Here is a 22,979-nt window from a genome sequence, read left to right as displayed (position 1 = left end):
CCGTGACGTAGAGCACTTTGGCTGTCATCAACCCTCCTAACCATTTGCTTCTCGGCCAGGGCCGGATCATAACGCTCTAGTCGCTTATCTCGGCCTGAGTTGACACTCTTATCTCGTTTACCACCAAGCGAAGATGCTTGCTTGTCAACCCGGCCATTAGCGCCCGTGGCCGAGTGAATGACTTGAGATGCACCAGGCTTGTCGTGCAACCTCATGTATGCCTCATTCTGCTCATTAGCTGTGCGGAGCAACTCTTTCACGCGCAACTGCTGCAGTCAAAGCGCCTCTCCCGTGAGATTCGGCACTTCTTCTGCTGCAGCCTCGGCGGCCCTGAGGTTCTTAACAGGGGTGTTGTATTTCGGCTTTACTGCCGAGGCGAAACTTGCCGACACTGCGGGTATCGCCCTGCCATCTCTAGCTATTTCGGCGTTCAGGTTCCTGCCACGATTACGCACATCCCCAACTCGGATAGGGTTAGTCAATGCAGTAGAATTGAGACCATGAGCTTTGTTATACTCACGGAGCGAAATATCAAGCTCTTGCCGAGCACAAGCCACGTCGACAGCTTCTTGCAGCAGTTTCTGGCGCTCCAATTCCAACTCAGCCTGCAGCTGGGCTGGGTTAGCGTTTGACGCCACCGGCACGGTCAGCCGTTCGATGGCGGCTTGGAGCTGAGTTGGCTGGGCCGGCACAACGGACGTGCCGGCTTGAGCAGCGATATTCTCTGGCTTCTCTAGGGGGAACTTTGCCGTTCTGCCGGATTTGCTTGGGAGCGCGCCACTCTCTGCAGCGCCCTTGCCAGCATCGCCGCCGTGAGCCGTCACCATGACCTCCACACGGTCATCGGGGCAGTCGACATGCCGGCCGCGAACCGTGTAGACGGCACGGGGATCTTCGGCCACCACCACCTGCTCGGGGTATCTGCAAGGACTGTCAGTGGCGACATAAACCTCATGCATGCCGAAGCTGATGAAGCAGCCGGTGCAGGGGAGCGGCGCGTCGTTGAATCAGCATGTGTTGTTGTCGATGAAGCCGAGAGAGCCGAATTTCTGGACCAAACCGGAGACCACACGCTCTCCCGTGACGAGGAAGCTTCTCGTCCGGATGAAAACTGCAGCCAGCGCCGCTGCTAGCCCCCCGGTGGGCGCCAACTGTCGTGGTGGTGTCATGGCAGATGCCATAGGATGGCATATGTTGGGGCCGATGGACGAAAGAGGAACCAGAGGAGGGAGGACGTGATGAGAACCACACACAACACAAGAACACACACACGGTTTACCCAGGTTCGGAGCCCTCTTGTTGAGGTAAAACTGCTACTCCTACTTTGTAGTATTTGCCGAGATACCGAGATCTACAATGGTGCTCCTTGAGCAGTTTTTTTGAGGGAGAAGAAAAAGAAAGGGAAGCCCTAGATATCTAAGTCAAGGACCCTTCTCCTGGGAGGGGTAGTGCTCCTATTTATGGGCCGCCAATGTCACACTGACATGTGGACCAAAAACTAACCTTATCTTCTATGGGCCCCGGCGGGCACGCACGTCGGTTCCCTCCAGGTGGCACGGCAGGGGACAAGACAGTTTTACTTTTCCTTACGTCTGGCAACACGTACTGTAGCCACGCGCTGGCTTCGGTCATCGGTTCTCTTTCGGTGCTTCTTTGCGCAGTCACCTGGCACCGCGACGTAAGCAACGACTGCTCTCCCGTGATAAAGAAGGCGTTGCTTTACTTTGCGCCATGTGATAAGGATAAGACCGTTGACCCGTCTTGACGCTGCCGAGATCGGACTGCTCATGCCTATCCTACAATCACATAAGACAAAATATACATGCCGGCCTGCTATTAGTTCGATTTAAGGATGTCGGCGTACATGCCTGTGCCGCCTTTGCCCTCGTCATATCGGCTAATGTGTGTCGTCGTGACCCTACCCGGAGTCATCCCCCGACACAAACACACACCTGCGAGATGGAGAGGATATTGGTGATGGTGTGTGACGTGGCAGGCGTAGGCTGGAAGCTCTGGTCGAAGGCCTCGAGGAGAGCTGCCTTCTCCGTGGATGTGGCGAATCAGCCCCAAGGAGCTCGCAGCCATGGCCTCACTTACAGTGGGTGAGATTCAAAAGGTAGAGATGGCGGATTTGATGAGGGAGGATAGATTTGTGTATGGGCCGTCGGGGGACAAGAGCACGATGGGGCTGGGGTGGAGCGCCCGCAGGCCGTGCAGTGGCTGGGCTCGGCGGTCGACATTGGAGAATTGTGAAGCAGCGGGTAATGGATGGACGCGAGTAGGAAGAAAGAAGTAGAGGCAAGAACTGGATTCGAGAAAGAACGGAAAGAAATTAAAAGATCTGAATCGGACGCAGCGCCGTACGTATGTGCGTAACACGAGTTTTCGGACGGCAGGAAACTAGAATTTCCGATCTTGTAAAGCCAGTTAACCTCATTTCACCTAGTACAACTCGATAACAAAATAAATGATCATGGAAACGTTAACAACGAAATAACAATCACACAAAATAGCTTACTACAAAGAAAATGAATGACGACGAAACAAGGCTTTCAGCTGGTATTCACATCTTCAATTCACCCTGCTTCATCGAAGATCTTCATACACAAACATAGCTCAAGAAATATTAAGGAGTTCCCATGCCTAATAGATCTAAAAACAAAGCACAAAATTCTAGATTCGAAGCTTATTAGTTCTGCAAAGGAATCCAATCCGTGATCTTCATTGAACGAAGCAAACGTCCAGCATGCCGGCCAAAAGCCAGAAACTTAGTTTGGCTTCTTGAAGGAATCATAGCCCTTCAAAGAACTCGCTTAGATCAGCATCTCGCAATCCAGGGTTGAACATGACCCGATCTTCAGAAATACACGTGGGGAACGGCTCGGCCAATTGGAGCATGCCCTCCAGCATGCTTGGATTGAAGTCATCCAGGTATGAAGGCTCCTGTTGGTCAAAATCGACAACAGTGTTTGCTCCCACATCCTGGAACCCAGTCCACGAGTTCTCAACCATCGGTTCAGCAGCTTCTACCGGGTCAGCTTCCATCATTCTCAACAGTTCTTCAATATCAAAACCATCATCTTCCCCATCTGGCAAATTTGCTATAGGCTCCAATGGCTCAAAGAGGTCGTCAGCTCTGCTCCTTGCAACGCTTGACCCAGCTTGAGGAGAAGAATATTGATTGCTTCTTTGGTCATGCTCGGAGCCAACATCTGATTGCTTCAACGAACTAGAAATCTCCAGAACTCGCGAGGAAGCCACGATGCCAGAATGATTAGATGTCATTGTAGACTCACATGATGTTGAACCACCAGGTAGAAGACGCTGAACAACCGCTGGTATATCCACAGCAGGAGTTGGCACATCCTGTATGGTGAAGTTGGTACGGGCCAGCGGACCATACATTGCTCTGGCTGCCTCATCATAAGCACAGGCAGCAGTTTCAGCTGTGGGGAATGTTCCTAACCAGAGCCTGCTGACCCGATTTGGCTCCCGAATTTCAGCGACCCACTTCCCCCAAGTGCGTTGCCTTACACCACGGAACTTGCACCGCGTGTTCTCAGGTCCCCCTTTCCCCTGCATGCAGCCCTTCTTTGAACCCTTTGCAGGTGGCTTCCTTGCCCTCTTTGCACCCTCTGGATCATGCTCCAGCTGTTGGTTGACTTCTTTCCACCGCCTGATCGTCTCAGAGACTGAATTAGGCCCGTCGCGTGATCTACGGGGTCGCTTTTTCCTGATGAAGAAGGAGCACAAGTTAGTATATCATTCACCCGACTGAGGCACGAGGTTCAAACCGCCAAGCAGAAGGAATACAATTAAATCCCCTTCAACCAAAACATCTCCACAGAAATGTTCAGCTAAATAAAAGAACTGTTACCAGTTGCTTGCTATTCATCAGCTCTTCAACAAACATATTTTACGAACTGAACAGACCAGGAGACCAAGCTTTTAAACTAAAGATCATCAGAAGACTGACAAAAGAAGACAGGACATAATTGATCATGTACTGATCTAGCGCAGGACTGTTCAAAGGCACAAAAACTCAGTTTGACTTAGACGACCTCCATGCAACTGATACCTTTAACTAACAGGAAGACCGCAGGCCCATAATAACTACTAAGAAATCAAGTATTGGAATGACCAAGCAAAATCAGCCAAAGAACAGTTAGACTCAGTCATAGCTATGTGCTCTATAATAGATAGAGCAGCCAGACACGGAACGGTTAAACACACCGCAGAATAGACGCCACTGGCGCAACTCCTTTGGGGGTTTGCTGGGCCGAGAGTTCGCACTCATTACAGGGAAGAGTACAGCTTCCTGCTGAAACACAAACAGTTATATGTGCCATCTTTTCCAGTGCCGAACATGAGGGACCCATCGCAGTCATACTTCACGGTATGTTTACAAGAGTGATCAAAGTAGCCATACCTATTGATTCGACGGAAACATGACTCCGGGTATTTGCCTCTGCTCCAAGTGTTCTAGTTACCGAAAAGAAAGACAAACATACACAACACGTATCAGAGACTGGATAAACTAAGTAAACTGACAACACACAATTTGACAATAGAAGGTAACAAGTTAAGACCAACAACAACGAAACAAGTTAGTCCCTGTGAACTACACAGGGAATGTTCTTGTACAGAGTACAGACTGATTTTCCGCTCAACGACATAGACGTTGCTCCTAATACAAAAAAGAAATTGATCCCATGTACACAAGTTTCTATGGAGATGGAATTGACTGAAGTTACAACACACCATGCCTCTCCCAAAATCCTGACTTAAGTGATCTGAACTATACTGTTTCCCCAACCGATCATAGTATTATAACCCAATTTCCAGATTTTAATTTGATTTCAAAGGATCAGTCACTACGGTATCTAATTCAATAGGAGATCCATGACACCAGTTCCCCAATTAGCCGCTTGCCGCCAATTCTGAACAAAGGAACGCCGACTGTTAGCAATACCACCCCTACCTGAATCCCAGACCCCCAAATCACAATCCGGCCAAATACAATCAATTCGACCACCAAACCCCACTACATCTGACTCCAAACAACCGAAAGGGATCACCCACCCTTGGGCTGCATCCCATAGAACCCCCCCCCCCCCCCCCCCGCCAAGAACATTAAAAGGAAACCCTATGACAAAAGGATTCCGCAAAACATTCTCACCTTCCTGGCTGAAGCGCCGGGATCTCCAACGGCGCCGCCGCGACGGATCTCTGGTCTACAGTCATGGCCGATCGAAAGATCGCTTGAAAATTTCTAGGGTTCGCTATCTGTCGCCTAGTTTCTTCAAGATGTCGATTTGGGTCGGGGATAGAGAGAGTCGTAGAAGAGGAGAGAAAAGAAGGAAACCCCTGGTGCCCGAGGTGCGGCTCTAATTTATAGGCTGATTCTGGATACTTCGTGGACCTGGCACCGGAAATATCTAGGTTATTTGCGTACGATTTCACTGGGTGGGACCAACATGTAAGTGACGCTGATCGCGCCAGACGGGGTGCAGGGAAGGTTAAGCGGCGGGCTCGTTATGTAAGCTATGCCGTGGTGCCTGGAAGCTTCTAAAAACTTGGCACCGAAGCAAACCCGGCCTTTCCTCTGGTTTTCACATGCGGTGCGCACGTCTCTCGTCCGTCGGATTCAATTTTGTATCTTCCTTCTTCCCGAGGCGGCGGACCCAGCCGATTGGGTGGGGTCCGTCCCACCCAATAAATTTAAAAACTTTTTATCATAAGTAAAACTCTAAGAAAAATTAGGAAAACAAATCGTACGCGCTAGGCGTCGGCTGGGCGCTGGATGTGTACCGATCGGCGCCCTAGCGAGCCGTTCGATCGTCATGCGTTTAACCGTCTGATCAACCACGCGGTCTCACGTTCCGATCGTGTGCTTCAGCCTGTCGCGCGACGTTCTCACGGCCAGACGAATCAGCCAGCACCGCGGTACTTTCTCACGCAACTCTGACCGTGGCCTCGTTCGTCTCGTAGCATTGACGCCTTGCCTTGCGGCTTCGCCGCAGTAGCAAGCCGCCTGGCCGCGTACATCACCATCGTTGCAGCAAGCCGCGTTTCAATCCCATCATCCTCCGCCTGGCCGCGTGCATGCCAGCTGCCGCCGCCGTTGCCGAACCAGCCGTGCCGCATTTCCGCACCATGGCTCCGCCTCGTCACGCTGTCGTCGCACCAACCTCGTCGTGTTTTTACACCATCGTTCGTCGCCACCACCGGCGCATCCGTCACAGCAACCGCCAGGCGCCACATTGCCACAGCATCGTCCGTTGTCGCCTCGCACTAACCTCCCATAGGCGCCACGGAAGAAGAGGTTGACGTCTTTTTTATGTCGCAAAAGGTGTTTCTAAATGTTACAAGTGTGCAATTCTAGGTGCGCTACGACGAGATTTGTTTCGATGCTATAAATTCTACATCAGGTTTTTTGATGCTTCGATCAGTTTTGAGACCAATGTCGCGATGAGATATTTTATGTTGCATGTGAGATTTTAATGTTGCGATGGGTTTTTTATGCTGCAACATGGCGGTGCTACGAGCAACGGCCAACGATGTTGTTGCGAGAGGTGGTCGTCGCTACTGGAAGCAAGGGGTTAGCGATGCTGCGAGGGGGAGGCGATGGTGCTTTCATAGTCCGGCGGTGCTGCGAGACCAGCCTGCCAGTGCTTCGAGGGGGAGGCGGCTGTGTTGCGAGGCCAAGACAGTGGTGCTGCAAAGGGGAGGCGATGGTGTTGCGAGAGTCCAACGGCGTCGCGCGAGGAGGCGGCAGTGCTGCGAGTCCAGCCTGCCAGTGCTTCGAGGGGGAGGCGGCTGTGTTGCGAGGCCAAGACGGTGGTGCTGCAAAATATTACATGTCAGTGTCCTCCGTTTAATAATTCTTGTCAAAATATTACATGTACTTAGACGTTTTTTAGAAATAGATACATCCATATTTGAACAAATTTAAGACCGGAACGATGGAACAGAGCAAGGAGTTTTATGTACACGCGGACGAGCAGAACGTCACGATGCTACGTCTATATACGTACACGCAGGCCCGTCGAACGCTGCATACTCCGATGCTGCGTGAGTGCTATACGCGGGCATTCAGAAGGCCGCGATCGATCGGACCAGCGCCACGCTGGCTGGCTCGGAGGCACCCGCGCGGGACGTACGCTGTGATTGATCGGACGGCTCCGCGCTCGGCCGATGCAGCAATCGGATCGGCCGACTGATATTGATCGTTTAAAAAAAAAATAGAATTCTAGTGTATTTGTCCCATCCAATATTAGAAATAGACTGTTTTTTCACCCAATATTAGAAATACACTGTTTTTTCATCCAATATTGGAAATCTGGGTCCGCCTGAGCACCTCTTAAGTCTTTTGTTTTGTTATCTTATGCCTCCTACTTCCGATCCAATATCCAATTCCCCATTCCCGTGTTTCACTAGGTTTTTGCATCGCCGGTAGGAAGGTGATGCGCCGGAGAGCGCCGCGGCGTACAGGGTGGCCGTGTATAAACCAAGAAAAGTAGTTGTCTCCTCTTTACAGAGGGCTATTCAAGAACGTGTTCTTCGTTGGCGCCAAAGATCAAAAATAAAATCGGCGATTCTTGGAGAGGAAAATTCAAAATTCTTCCATGCGATTGCTACTCATAGCTGAGGAAAAATAAAATTGCAATGTTGCTGGTCAAAAATTCAGGGAGCACTCTCAAAAATCTGAGATCTTAACGTCTTTCTCCAGGGATATTGTTTGTTCCTCGCCCCCTACCTCTTGGTCTTTCAGTCTGTCAGAACTTTATCCTCTTCAGGTGCCTCAGCTGCTCTCCCTTCAAGCTCCTTTCTCTGACAAGGAGATTCAAGATGCCTTCCTTCAGATGAATTCAAATGCTAGCCCTAGGCCGGATGGGCTTGGTCCGGGTTTCTACAAAAAATTCCAGAACATTGTGCGCCCAAAAATTCTAAATTTGTTCCGAGATTACCACTCTTGGTCTCTTGATCTAAAATGTATGAATAGGGCCCTCGTCGTCCTACTTCCAAAATCGGAAAATCCAACTTCTCCTGACGCTTTCCGTCCCGTCTCCTTGCAAAACTGTCCTCCAAAGGCTATCGCTAAGCTTCTCACAAATCGGCTAAAACCTCTAATCCCCTCCTTGTTCATGAAGACCAGACCGGTTTTATTACTGGGCGCTCAATTTCAGAAAATTTTGTATATGCGGCTGATTTGTTGGGAGCTTGTCATAGGGGTCAATGGCCAACCATGCTAATTAAACTGGACTTCAAAAAAGCTTTCGACTCGGTTAGCTGGTCCTCCCTGATCACCATCGTGAGGGCTAGAGGCTTTCTGGAGATTTGGTGCAATTGGATTGAGATGCTCCTTTCCTCAGGCAAAACGGCAATCATGCTTAACGGTGTTCCTGGGCCTTGGATCACGTGCAGATCAGGCCTACGTCAGGGGGACCCCCTCTCGCCGTACCTCTTCATCATTGTCGCGGATGTTCTGCAGCAGCTCCTGACACGTGCGGCGTTCTAGGGGGAGGTGGTCCACCCAATCTTACCAAACAAACCGTGCGCGGTTCTTCAGTATGCTGACGACACGATTATTCTTGCCATAGCCTCTCCTGGTGCTGCTGTCCACATCAAACAAATTCTCGACGACTTTGCAAGTGCTACTGGACTTGCTATCAACTTCCATAAAACAACTTTTGTCCCTCTCAATATTCCCTTGGCGGACGCATTTGTACTATCTCAATCCTTAGGTACGGGCTTGCACTCCTTTCCACAAACTTACCTTGGTCTGCCCCTCTCACCGTACAAACTGTCGGCTTCTGTTTTTCAGCCAATCATTGCGAAATGTGACAAATACCTTGCTGGCTGGAAGGCATCGCTGCTATCAAAAGGAGGGAGGATGATCTTAGTTTCATCTGTCCTAAACTCCCTCCCAACTTATTTCATGTCCTCCTTCAAAATTCCTAAATCAATTCTAATTAAACTGGACAAATTAAGAAGGTCTTTTTTTTGGGCTGCTAAAGATTCTTGTTCCGGGGCTCAATGTTTGATTGCTTGGGATAATGTCTGTCTACCTAAGCTTGCGGGTGGTTTAGGGGTAAAAAATCTTTCGTTGCAGAATGCTAGCTTGCTCTTAAAATTTGCATTTCGTTTCCTCCATTCCCATAACCTCCCTTGGAAAAATTGGCTATTAGCTCACTGGCCTCATTCCTTCAAAGCCTCACCACCCACCTCCCACCTTGCTAAGCTTATTCTGCAGCACATCGATTTATTAAGATCGATTACTTCTTGCAAGGTTAGAGATCAGGAGCTTCCACCTTTTTCTGGCTTGACTGCTGGACTTTACCACTTTCGCTTGCCTCAGTTTTCCCTATACTTTTCTCCCACCACACCAGCCAAATGCTTTTGTTTCAGAAATTTTGGAGGAGGGACTTGAGCTTGGCTTGCGGAATCGGCTAATTCTCGTTGCTGAGGCAGAACTCGATCTTTTGCTTCTTGTGTTGTAGGACGTTGCTCTTGATGATGCGCCCGATGTCATTACCCTAAAGGGCGGGTCTCCGCTGTCCACACGGGACGCTTACCTTGCCCTCTCCGCTGCTCCAAAGGACCCTCACGCTGATCACATTTGGCAAGCTTTCGTCCCCAACAAAGTCAAGGTATTCGCTTGGCTCCTCTTCAGGGATCGTCTCAACACGCATCAAAATTTGCATCACAAATTCGACACTCAATCGGCGGCCTGTGCGAGCTGTGGTCATGGTTCAGAAGATCGGGATCACCTGTTTCTCTCGTGCCCTCTTGCGCTCCAGGTCTGGGATAAAATGGGTATTCCATCTCATGGAACTGTCTTCCCCGACCTTTGGCATCTCCCTCCTCCTGTCGGTCTCAACGTTGCTATTTGGCCTTCTATCTTGCTAATAATTATGTGGAGGATCTGGAAAGTTCGTAATGCCAAAGTATTCAATAATGAGATCGTCACCTCGTAATGATAATTGAGGACCTAACCTTATGGACCTTCAGAATTAGGAAAAACGATACAAAAATAGCTGCCGGTCTGTGGCGTGACTATTTATCATTCCGTTTGTGATTCTTACTTTGGAGTAATATATTCAGGTGGGGAGTCTCCCCCCCCCCCCCCCCCGTTGATTGCCTCAAAAAATAAACATAACAACGGAATACGTGTAACACTGTAATGGTAATAGATGGAAGCTGCTGCGCGAGGTGGCTCCCTGGCATTGCCTTCACCCTCTCTATTCAGCTTCTCGATTATCTAACTGTCTAATTGGAGTAGGAGAAGTATATAATACCCCTACTTGATAAGGGGTGGCCTCTTCTCGTTGAGCTCGTTGTGGATGGATGATAACTCGCGAGACGCTGACGAATCTATGGCTATTCCTTTGCTGCCAATGCAACAATTTCTCAACCCTATTTAATATTCGCAACACCACACGCTTGCGCACGTAGCCGCCGACCACGAAGCAGTGAAGGAAAACTCCTGATCGAATCAAAGAGGAATATAATTTCAGATGAATGCTTGCAGCAATTCAATGAAAGGTTCTGAATAATCTAAACGTGGTCTAACCCTAATCGTGGGCGTCCCTCAACTTATATAGGGGTGGTGGACGTCCATCAACCTAGAAGGACTCAGAATCGAACATGGTTCAACCCAAACTTGATACAAGCTGTGAGATCGAGATAGGCAATCAGTGATGATTGCGCAGAAGCAAATTAAAACTTTCCCAAAAGTTCAAACCCTAAATCACCTTTCTTTCCGTGATAGTAAAACAGCTGTAACGTTTGGTTGGATGAACCAAAAAATACGCATGAGTATGGAAAAGAAAGGTATTCAAATTATCTAACCAACCCAAACTTGATACAAGTTGTGATGATTGCGCGGAAGCAGATTAAAACTTTTCCCAAAAGTTCAAACCCTAAATCACCTTTCTGTCTGTGATAGTAAAACAGCCATAACGTTTGGTTGGATGAACAAAAAAAATACGTATGAGTATGGAAAAGAAAGGTATTCAAATTATCTAACCAACGCAATAAGAATCAGTTCAATCGGATGTACCAATCAAAACATATGATCCAAACAGTAACAGGTGATAGAAAGTTACGAGGATTAATCTAAAACCAATTTCGAGGAATAACAAGAAAGATGAATTATAATCGCAATTTTCCCTTGATCTCGTGAGAAACCTGCAGCAACGTGTTATGATCTTGTGAGAAAGCTGCACCAAAGTGTTAGAAAGATCTAGCACGAAGATTCCACGAAGATCCGAGAACAACAGAGATGACACCACCAACGAATCTCTTTATTGCAACGATGTCGATCGATTAAAAAAGATGCAACCATGCATCCAAGAACTCTCTAAGAATTGATCTAGATCCAAAGCTCGGAGTTCCCTCACGTCCTTGCTAAAACCCTAGTCTAGACGCCCTCTATTTTTAAGGGAAAATTCGTGACCCTAAATCGAGTCCGAATCCAACAAGAACTCCTCTGTCCTGGTCGGTATTCTGCTCGTGGGGCCCACATACGACCTCGGATTGAGATGGCTCGAAAAGCAAAATTGTTCGTCTCGATGACACACACAACATTCACGTGGACCACTTTTCCATCGGACGCCATCTTCATCACGCTACTGTTTAATCTTTAAACAGCTCTCATCCAGCAACGGCTGGACCTACATGTCTTCACTTCGATGCCACTCCATGCCATCAACTCTTCTTGTGATGTCTTGAAAACTCGACCATCACGTGTCGAATATCTCCAATACCGTACATCTCCGGTATAAACAACGTACGACAAACCGATGCCCTCCCGGATCATCGTAGCCTTCACTTCCATTGTTCATTCGCACGAACGTCCCGCATGACCTTGATCCCTCGACCTTAGCTTCTCCCAAGCTTCGTCCCTCGATCCCGTCATCGACCACGTTTCTCTAGCTCCGGCAACACCTAAAAGTGAACACACAAATAACCAGTACGAGCACAAGTCCACGACTTGACTCAGTGTGAGGTCCAACACAAGATACATGTCATCACATAAGTATCCATATTATCCAAAGTATCCACATCAATGTTTCATCTAAAACACTTACCAATGTTACACATCACCTATGATTTCACAATCTCCCCCTTGATGAAAACATTGGCAACATCTCCTTAACACTAGACATTGAACATTGATTGGCACACACATTCATTTAACTCCCAGATTTCAAGGTTTTGAAAAGAAAACAAAAACATCAAAATATTGGAGAAACACCAATAAACACCAAAATATTGGTAAAATATGGTATGTATATGTGTTGAAATCTCTCTCCCTTTGACAATGAATTTCATCAAAAGCACACAAAAATATTTCCCCTGCTTCAAAAAATGTTTCTTTAAACTAAAAGCGATTTTTTTTGTCATATTTCATTTTTTTTGTTGTATGAGCATTATGAAACATCATGAACATGATTGCATTCAAGTCATGTAAAAAGTAGTTGTACTCGACATGTATATAAGTATGATGTAATCTACACATGACTTTTTTTTTGACTGAAACTGTAAGGGAAACCCCTACAGCAAATTTTATTAAAGAAAACAAACTTTACAACAGCTGTACAGGCCGAAAGGGGCTAACAAACTCTTACCTAAACTTACCTACTAATAAACAACAAAGAGTCAATTCAGGCAACAAGCCGTGGGGATAGCCCCGGCTTGAAACGATGACCTAACAGAGAAATATCATGAATAAAGGACGCTCGCTAGGATCTAAAGGAGGGCACAACACCCTCAAAAATAAGACTATTTCTCTGTTTCCAAACATGCCAGCAAGCCATCGCAGCCACCTCCATCAAGAACGGCTGCCCAAATGACCTGCTCGCACGCTAAAACACCACATCCAAAGAGGGTCCCGAATGCCAATTAATTTGAAGAAAGGACCAAATCCGCCGACTGAAATTGCATTCAGAAAAGAGGTGCTGCCAATCCTCGAGAACGTGACAATTGCAGAGAACACAACAATCATCCTCCTCCCCTCTCAACCAGTGACGACGACGAAGCATAGCTTTGGTATTTAAACGGTCCACCAACAAGAGCCAAGTAAAAACCTTAACCCAAGGAGTGCAGCGAGAGCGCCAGAGCCAGGATAAAAGATTGGGGACAACCACATGCTCGAAACCCAGCGCATAGTAGCGGTTGGAGGAGTAACGTGCTCCCCAAGGAACTGCCAGCTATCCGAGTTCGAATTGAGCTGAACCGCGGAAATCAGGGTGGTCAGAGCATCAAGCTGCACAAAGGCCTCCAGAGACAGAGGCAACCTGAATGGATCAAGGATGTCAAGGGCCAAGCACACGTCCTCCACCGACAGGTAACCATCCAAAGCAAAGGAGAAAAGATGCAGCCAAAGATCTTTAAGAGCGCCACCACTTATCATGCCAAAAGAGGACCGAACACCCCACACCGACTTCAACAGAAGAGATGGACAGGAAATTATCCACGAGCTTCATTATATCCTTCCACCAAAAAGATCCACAAAGCTGGCTAGCATGAGGGACAACACCATGATAATAAGAGGACCAAATGAGCTGTACCCAGGGTATGGGGGTTGAATTATAGAACTTGTGTAGCTGCTTGAGAAGAAGCCCCTCGTTCTGACGTTGAAGATTCACAACACCCAAACCACCTTTGGCCTTGGGCTGACAAACCCTATCCCAAGCAACAAGATATTTTCTGGAAGATTCCTTGTCATTGCCATGCCACAAACATTGGCGCCGGATGCGATCCATCTGCTTAATCACACCAGGAGGGATAACCAGCGAACACATAAAGTAAGTAGGAAGAGAAGACAACACCGAATTAACCAGCTGCAGGCGGCCCCCATAAGATAAAAACCAAGAGCTAGTGATAGCCTCGAGGGTGTCCCGATCTTTCGATGAGATACCTAATTATCGATTTGGTAGGAGGTGACGTTGACGATCCGACTACAACCTAGGAGGCAGCGCCTTAGCGATCGATACATCAACTCCAGAAGGTTATTGATCCCGCGGGGGCACGATCAACCTGACCACGAAGGTCTTTGTTCCTGCAAGCAATCGAAGAACAAGCAAGAACAAGATGAAAAGCAATCTGAAATTGCGAATAGGAGATATGAAGGTTCACTAATCTGAATATTCTATATAGTTGGAGTCTTGATGACGGTAAGACACACGCGATTACACGAAAGTAGCAAAGGCTAAACTTTATCTAATCAAAACCCAAGGTTCCATAGGGGGGCTCATGGGGTATAAATAGGAGGGGAACTAGTTGGTTTTCGGCCAGGCCCTTGAGGGACTCCGAAACGGCCTAGGAATCCTCCTAAAACACAACGAAAACATCTAAAAATTGGCTGGACCCTATTACATAGCCTTAGGCCCAATAAAGCAAGGTTATAACCCTCATCTTTGGCCCATAGATACCCATTGGAGGGGGATTCCTCCACTTGGCCGAAATCCCATTGATGAAGAGGATGCGGCCTTCTTCTCATCTCTTTATGGCGGTTTCAATGTTCTGAAATCATCACTTGAGCTAGCTCCCGCCACCTTGCTGCCACCTCCATGGTTTGCTGTCCAACGCTGATCCTTGAGGTCCAAGCTAGGTCCTTCATTCCTAAAACACATAAAAGAACCCATCTTAGGCAGCAGCATATTCTCATTAATATTAAATGAAGTACTGAGGAACGAAAGTACCTGATAATTTAGTTGTCGTGCACGAGCTCTAGTAATTGGTCCATGTATCTCCGGTACTTGAGGTGTAGGTGCTGTAGGGGCTGTGGTTGTATCATTAGTTGGGATGTCCTCATCATCCTCCCCTTCTTGAATCGAAGTCGTCCTCGACGGTAGTTCATCTTCTTCTCCCAAATAAGGCTTCAAATCTGCAATATTAAACGTGGGACTAACCCCAAAATCTGCAGGTAGCTCAAGTTTATATGCATTATCATTAATTTTTGCTAACACCTTAAAGGGACCATCAGCTCGTGGCATTAACTTAGACTTGCGCAAATCAGGGAAACGATCTTTGCGCAAATGCAACCAAACAAGATCTCCAGGTTCAAACACAATTTGTTTTCTGCCCCTATCTCCCGCAAGTTTATACTTAGAATTCATGCGCTCAATGTTCTCTTTAGTCGTCTCATGCATTTTTATTATAAGTTCAGCACGTTCCTTAGCATCAAAGTTAACTTTTTCAGAAGTAGGCAAAGGTAACAAATTAATTGGTGCACGAGGTATAAAACCATAAACAATTTCAAAAGGGCACAATTTTGTGGTTGAATGCAGTGAACGATTATAAGCAAATTCAATATGAGGTAAACATTCTTCCCACATTTTCAAGTTCTTCTTTAAAACAGCCCTAAGCATAGTAGATAATGTTCTATTAACAACTTTAGTTTGTCCATCTGTTTGGGGATGACATGTCGTACTAAAAAGCAATTTAGTCCCCAACTTAGCCCATAAACATCTCCAAAAGTGGCTAAGAAATTTTGTGTCACGATCTGAAACTATAGTATTGGGCACACCATGCAAGCGAACAATTTCACGAAAAAATAAATCAGCAACATTTGTAGCATCATCGCTCTTATGACAAGGTATAAAATGTGCCATCTTAGAAAATCTACCAACAACAACAAATATGCTATCCCTCCCCTTCTTAGTTCGAGGCAATCCCAAAACAAAATCCATTGATATATCTTCCCAAGGAACATTAGGAACAGGGAGTGGCATATATAAACCATGAGGATTGAGTCGTGACTGAGCTTTTTGACATGTAGTGCAGCGAGCGATAAATCTCTCAACATCCCGTCTCATTCGAGGCCAAAAGAAATGATCAGCGAGCACATCTTCGGTCTTCTTCATGCCGAAGTGACCCATCAACCCTCCTCCATGTGCCTCCTGTAACAACAAAAGACGAACGGAGCTATCTGGGATGCATAGCTTGTTAGCACGGAACACAAATCCATCAATGACGAACTTGTTCCATGTTCTGCCCTCTTTACAATGTTGCAAAACATCCTTAAAATCTGCATCATGTTCATATTGTTCTTTTATAGTCTCCAATCCAAATATCCGAAAATCAAGCTGAGATAACAAGGTATAACGACGTTATAACGCATTAGCAATAACATTATCTTTACCCTTCTTATGTTTAATAACATACGGAAAAGACTCAGTAAATTCAACCCATTTAGCATGACGACGGTTCAGCTTTGCTTGACTACGAATATGCTTCAAAGATTCATGATCAGAATGTATAACAAATTCTTTGGGCCATAAATAATGTTGCCATGTTTCTAAAGTCCGAACGAGAGCATATAATTCCTTATATAAGTAGAATAATTCAGACTAGGCCCACTCAATTTTTCACTAAAGTATGCAACAGGTTTTCTATCTTGTAACAACACACCTCCTAAATCGATTCCAGTAGCATCACACTTCAACTCAAAAGTCTTATTAAAATCAGGAAGTTGGAGTAAAGGAGCATGTGTCAACTTATCTTTCAATATGAGAAAAGCTTCTTCTTGTGCAGCGCCCCATACATATGGAACGTCCTTCTTTGTGAGCTCATTAAGCGGTGCAGCAAGGGTGCTGAAATCCTTTGCAAAGCGGCGATAAAACCCAGCGAGTCCAAGAAAGCTCCTCACTTGGGTGACCGTTGTTGGAGTTGGCCAGCTTTGAATAGCGTCGATCTTAGCCTTATCAACTTCTATGCCCTGTGGAGTGACAACATAGCCAAGAAACGAAACTCGATCGGTGCAAAAGGTGCACTTCTCAAGGTTACCAAACAAACGTGCATCTCTCAAAGCATCAAAAACAGCACGTAAATGATTCAAGTGGTCTTCTTGCTCTTCCTCGGCAATGAGAGCATAGGTAGCTTCATCAAAATCACTGGCTGAATCATATACTTCATCTTCACGTATGATCATAACGCGTTTCGTTGGACAGTCCCGCTGAAAATGCCCGTATCCTTTGCACCTACGACATTGGTTATCTCCGGTCCGTCCGGTGGAAGCAACGGACGCTGCTGAACTTTGTGTAGAGGCAGCGGGTGTATTTCTTGTTGCGGCTGGTCCAACCTTTGCGGATGTAGGTGTAGAGGTACTTTGCTTGTTGGTGGAAGTAGTCGGAACAGCCGGACGTCTAGGGGGTGCAGCTGAGCGTGTGGAAGGGGCAGCGGGGCTGCGTGCTGCCCATGAGGAAGTACGACCTGCAGAAAAGTTAGTCCGCGCGTTTGCGTGTCGTCCCTGCACTTCCCTTTCAACTTTGCAAGCAATGTGAAACAATCGATTGATAGAATTATACTCCTTATAATCAACAATGTCAGCAATTTCACGATTTAAACCACCAAAGAATCTAGCCATAGCAGCTTCCTCATTCTCAACTAAACCACAACGTAACATGTTCTTTTGCATTTCTTGATAATAATCTTGGACATAATTACTACCTTGCCTTAATTTTTGTAGTTTCTTTAACAAGTCATGCGAATAGTATGAAGGAACATATCTAGCGCGCATAATTCTTTTCAAATCATCCCATGTTGGTGGTATAGCGTTAGGATGTGCAATACAATACTCATGCCACCAAACAGAAGCAAAATCAGTAAACTCACTAGTAGCAGCCCTAACCCTCTTATTAGCAGAAAATCATGGCAAGTAAATTTTTGACTCAATTCTAATTCCCATGTAAGGTAAGCATCAGGGTCATATTTTCCATCAAAAGGAGGAACCTTAAGTTTAATAGAATCCAGCGAGTCATGTTCCTCTCTTTGAGGTCGTGTCGGTCCCATACCTCGGCGGTTGAAACGAGTTCGGCGACGATCACGGTCGTTGTGATGGTTTACGGCCCTGTCGTGTTCCGTATCCGCGGAGTAGTCGTCGTCGTTCTCCTCAACCTCGCTTGCGAAGGTACCATTATTAGCGGTCCGCTGGTTGTGTGTATTGTTTCCTCCTGGTGTAGCGATGGTCGTTGCAGCAAGTACCGCCAGTTGCGTCGTGATTTCTGCCAGAGAAGTACTAATGGTAGCAACGGAATTCTGTAAAGATGTTAGCTTGGTATTTGTTTCAATGTGCACGCTCTCCAAGGTTCCAAGTCTCTCATTCGCAACCCGAACGTCCTCATCCAGCTCCTCGTTACGGAGCCTAAGCTTGCGATCAAAATGTGAAATAATGCCCTTTGTGCGTGGAGAGTGGCCTTGTAAATCATCGTCAGAACCTGCCATCGTTAGGAGAAAACAAGAAAAAAATCACAAGAAAAAGTCCCTATGCACTACTAGGATGTGGGGTTCCAAAGATCACTCCACTCAACTTTTAATCAAGTTCTTACTCGTTCTTACCCAGCAAACAGGAAGGTGATGGCCAGCGGCGAGAACAAGCCCTCCGAAGATTGATGTATCGATGCCTCGAGGCAAACCAACCTAGGTGTAGAATCTGTGGAGCTTGGAGGCTTATGTGAGTAGCAAGGAAAAGCGAATAATCAAATCAGCAATGCAAAGTTGAAAATATGCTCAAAAATGCTAGTCCTAGCTGCTGGAGTCGATAAGAACGAATTACAGAAATTAACTAAGCCTAGATACTGAAAAAGGTAGAAAGGAAAGATCAAATGAAAGGTAAAACAAGTAAATCTCTGGGGAATATTTTTTCTCTTTTTTTTCTTTTTGTGGCCTTCTGTTTGGCTTCTTATTCTTTTCTATTTTTTTTCTTTTTTTTTATCCTCAGAAACTCACGCAAAAGAAGTTAAGACCGGAAAGCTGCACGTCGGTCTGTAGGAGAATAGCAAAGGCTGTAGTAAGGAAAACTCAGAAAAATATGTGAAAATATGGGTTAGAAGTGTGTCAAAACAAGCTTTCCAACAAGTGCAAGATCACTCAAAACGGAGGTCGGACGGTGGAGAAAACTGAGATATACTGCGCTGCCCCGGTGTCGAAAAACGGGTGCAGAAACTTCGGAGCACGAAAAGTCCACCTTAGAGGCTGAATTTGAGGGTCAAGGAGCCGTTAATTTTAGAGGATGCGCCTCGTCGAGAGCTTTCCGAAAAGTCCTGGAACGTCCAAATCTGACATCGTATGCAAAAGATACGCCCGTTTTAGTGAACACGGGTCAAACCCACCCAAAACTCTAATTCTACTTGGACTCGGATCCGAAACTGACTCGAACTCTTCCTCTCTTTTTTTTCGTTTTTTTTCTTTCTTTCCTTTTTTTTTCTTTCCTTTCTTTTTTTTTCACAACTTTCCGAACAACTTGATCTCTAAACAAAATTCGATCTATTATCAAACACTTTCCAAAAGCACTCTTGATTGGACTCGGACTCGAACTCGCGGCTGAAAACTATAACTTGCCGACTCGATGTAGGACTCGAAGAGGGACTCGGTGTAGGACTCGACGAGGGACTCGGTGGAAGATATGGTGGTGGCGGAAGATTATGGCGGTGGTGTGGCAGGAAGTTTGATGGAAAGCCTGCGTCACACGAAATCAAAAGACAAAAACAAGTTCGATCTAGTAGAAAAAATCTGAAAAACGATCCAATCTAATCCAGCAACTCGACACAATTAATGCAGCAAAGATTCAACAATGCAAAACTAATGTGAAAATTGCAAGGCTCAGATTGGTTCTAGGACAAGGTAACTAATCTAATTTTTTTTTGGTTTTTTTCTTGATGATAGGTAAAAAACAGATCTAAGCTAGGGATAAATTGAAAGATCTCACCAAGCAACCTTAAGCTCTGATACCACGTGATAGCCTCGAGGGTGTCCCGATCTTTCGATGAGATACCTAATTATCGATTTGGTAGGAGGTGACGTTGACGATCCGATTACAACCTAGGAGGCAGCGCCTTAGCGATCGATACATCAACTCCAGAAGGTTATTGATCCCGCGGGGGCACGATCAACCTGACCACGAAGGTCTTTGTTCCTGCAAGCAATCAAAGAACAAGCAAGAACAAGATGAAAAGCAATCTGAAATTGCGAATAGGAGATATGAAGGTTCACTAATCTGAATATTCTATATAGTTGGAGTCTTGATGACGGTAAGACACACGCGATTACACGAAAGTAGCAAAGGCTAAACTTTATCTAATCAAAACCCAAGGTTCCATAGGGGGGCTCATGGGGTATAAATAGGAGGGGAACTAGTTGGTTTTCGGCCAGGCCCTTGAGGGACTCCGAAACGGCCTAGGAATCCTCCTAAAACACAACGAAAACATCTAAAAATTGGCTGGACCCTATTACATAGCCTTAGGCCCAATAAAGCAAGGTTATAACTCTCATCTTTGGCCCATAGATACCCATTGGAGGGGGATTCCTCCACTTGGCCGAAATCCCATTGATGAAGAGGATGCGGCCTTCTTCTCATCTCTTTATGGCGGTTTCAATGTTCTGAAATCATCACTTGAGCTAGCTCCCGCCACCTTGCTGCCACCTCCATGGTTTGCTGTCCAACGCTGATCCTTGAGGTCCAAGCTAGGTCCTTCATTCCTAAAACACATAAAAGAACCCATCTTAGGCAGCAGCATATTCTCATTAATATTAAATGAAGTACTGAGGAACGAAAGTACCTGATAATTTAGTTGTCGTGCACGAGCTCTAGTAATTGGTCCATGTATCTCCGGTACTTGAGGTGTAGGTGCTGTAGGGGCTGTGGTTGTATCATTAGTTGGGATGTCCTCATCATCTAGCCAAAAGTCTACGCTCCATGCGGTCAATCAGTGGCGCAAAATCCTGAAGGCGGGGTCTTGTAGTGCCCACTGGTAATCCTAAATAGGTGAACGACATCGAACCCACCGAGCAACCCAAGACAGCAGCAAGGGAAGTCACTTGATCATCAGGGACATTAATGGGAAGGATCATAGACTTGTGGAAATTAACCCTGAGCCCTGTAGAGAGCGCGAACTGATCCAAAGCTTGCTTAAGCACCAAAAGTTGAGCACTATCAGCTTGTAAAATGACAAGGGTATCATCAGCATATTGTATCACCGGGAAATCAGAGTCATGACAAGGAATCGGAAGAGACAAAAGGCTCTGGTGTAGAAGATCATTGATCACTCATTGCAAAAGGTCAACCGCCAGGACAAAGAGCAACGGAGAAAGAGGATCCCCCTGTCTAACTCCACGTTTGCAATGAAAAGATTTGTCAGGAACTCCATTCAGCAAGATCGAAGAAGTGCCCGACCGTAGAATCTCAGCCACCCATTGAATCCATCGCTCTGGGAAGCCCTTAAACATCAACATTTGAAGGATAACATCATGTTCAACAATATCAAAAGCTTTGGCAAAATCCAACTTAAGGAGCACAATAGGCTGACGAGAAGTTTTGCATTGGTGTATATACTCAAAAGTCCACGCAAGACAGTCTTGAATCGAGCGAGAGCGTAGGAAACCATACTGATTTTTGTGGATGCAATCTAAAATGACACTCTGCAAACGATCAGCCATCATTTTGGTCAGGAACTTGAGACATGTATTCGTAAGAGAGATAGGCCGAAAATCAGTGACCGTTTCAGGAGAATGCTTCTTAGGAACAAGGGTGATGTAAGAGCCATTGATAAATTGGAAAGAAAGCACACCCACAGCAAAATCATCAGCAAGACGATAGAAATCCGGGCTAATCAAAGACCAACATTTCTTGACAAAAGCACCATAAAACCATCTGGCCCTGGAGCATGATCCGCCGGCATCATACGAATTATCTGATCAGCCTCTTCATGGGAAAAAGGTATAGCAAGGTCCTGAAGATTTGGCACACGAGGAATAAGGCGAGGTAAATCAAACTGCATAACCCATGGCAGTCCCCATCCGTTGCTTGAAATCCACCAGAAAAGCAGCTGCCATTTCACCATGCTCGGAGATGATCCGGCCGTCAGCTAGAGTGATCCTGGAAATAGTGTTACAACGGAATCTCTCCGTGGCCTTGGCATGGAAGTAGCGAGTATTTTCATCCTCCAAACGAAACCAACACACTGTGCATCTCTTACGCCAGTACGTGCACTGAGCCCGGAGGAGGTCCGCGTGGCGCACCTTGACCACCTTGCGAAAATTGAATTCAGGCACACTCAACATGCGATGCTCTTCCAGCTGATCAAAGAACAGAATCACCAAATTGCACTTACTGATGAGAACCTTGATACGAGAAAGGCTGAGATGCCATTGTTTCAGATGCTGCCGAGTCCCTTTGAATTTGGCCGACGGTAAACGGGCCGAAGAGCCAGACACAGATAAACTCCATGCCTCCACAACACACTGTAAGAACCCCGGCTGATCGACCCGGTAATTCTCAAAACGAAAGATTTTGGCTTTGGGGATGTGGGTATCCACTTGAACAACACAGGGGACATGGTCCGAAGCAGTACGCGCTAAAGGATGTACCATAGTGTTGGGGAAGTTAGAAATCCAATCACTAGACGTGAAAAACCAGTCCAACTGCTCAAGGAGGATCTGATCTTGCATGTTAGACCAAGTGAAAGAACGACCTTTAAGAGGGAGCTCTAACAGACTCAAATGAGAAATGATCTCATTGAAAATAAACATGTCATTTAGATCCCCTCCTGGCCGATTACGGTTCTCCAAGTAACACACAAAGTTAAAATCCCCCAACACTAGCCAGTTCTGATCAGGTTCAATGCGGCAGGTTAAAAAGCCATTCCACAAAAAAATCTCTCTGCTCTCCTTGACAGGGCCCATAAACCACCACCAGGGACCAAGTGATCTGAGAATGGACCGACTCGAACTGGATTGACAAACCAAAACGCTGACTATCAAGGAGCACTTCAGAGAGAACCGAGGAGCACCAAATCACAACAATGCCCCCCGAAGCCCCCACCGAAGGCACATAAGCAAAATTATTGAATCTCTTAGGGCAAAAGGATCTAAGGAAACGATGATCAAATGTTTCACATTTAGTTTCCTGTAAGCAGATCACCGAACACTGACTCTCTTCCACTTTCTCACGCACAGCACGACGACGTTCTTCA

At 46.3% G+C, this 22,979-nt stretch overlaps 1 protein-coding gene across 2 annotated transcripts; it reads right to left on the bottom strand.

Moving 5' to 3' along the window:
- Positions 1–2,456: 2,456 nt before the first annotated feature.
- On the bottom strand, positions 2,457–5,454 carry LOC100845690 (dehydration-responsive element-binding protein 2B). 2 transcript variants are annotated; one of them, XM_003568608.4, is made up of 4 exons: positions 5,180–5,454; positions 4,430–4,482; positions 4,234–4,318; positions 2,457–3,733 (listed from the first exon to the last, which is right to left on the bottom strand). In XM_003568608.4, exons 1-4 carry the CDS (start codon positions 5,242–5,244, stop codon positions 2,791–2,793), a joined length of 1,146 nt encoding a protein of 381 aa, XP_003568656.1. In that variant the 5' UTR covers positions 5,245–5,454; the 3' UTR covers positions 2,457–2,790. The 2 variants fall into 2 exon arrangements, with proteins under 2 accessions (XP_003568656.1, XP_003568655.1); XM_003568607.4 differs by lacking the exons at positions 4,234–4,318; positions 4,430–4,482 and having other exon boundaries at positions 5,180–5,445.
- Positions 5,455–22,979: the final 17,525 nt, after the last annotated feature.

Source organism: Brachypodium distachyon, chromosome 2, assembly GCF_000005505.3.
Source record: "Brachypodium distachyon strain Bd21 chromosome 2, Brachypodium_distachyon_v3.0, whole genome shotgun sequence".
In the NCBI taxonomy this organism is placed as follows: Eukaryota; Viridiplantae; Streptophyta; class Magnoliopsida; order Poales; family Poaceae; genus Brachypodium; species Brachypodium distachyon.
The sequence above is the reverse complement of the archived record's forward strand: the minus strand, read 5'-3'. Positions and strand labels throughout refer to the sequence as shown.

Excerpts from the sequence above, each read along its gene's own strand:
- LOC100845690 (XM_003568608.4), bottom strand. The coding sequence starts at position 5,244 with ATGACTGTAGACCAGAGATCCGTCGCGGCGGCGCCGTTGGAGATCCCG. Across the intron at positions 4,483-5,179 it reads CCGGCGCTTCAGCCAGGAAG|AACACTTGGAGCAGAGGCAA; the intron begins GTGAGAATGTTT and ends TTCGGTAACTAG. Across the intron at positions 3,734-4,233 it reads CCAGTGGCGTCTATTCTGCG|GAAAAAGCGACCCCGTAGAT; the intron begins GTGTGTTTAACC and ends CTTCTTCATCAG.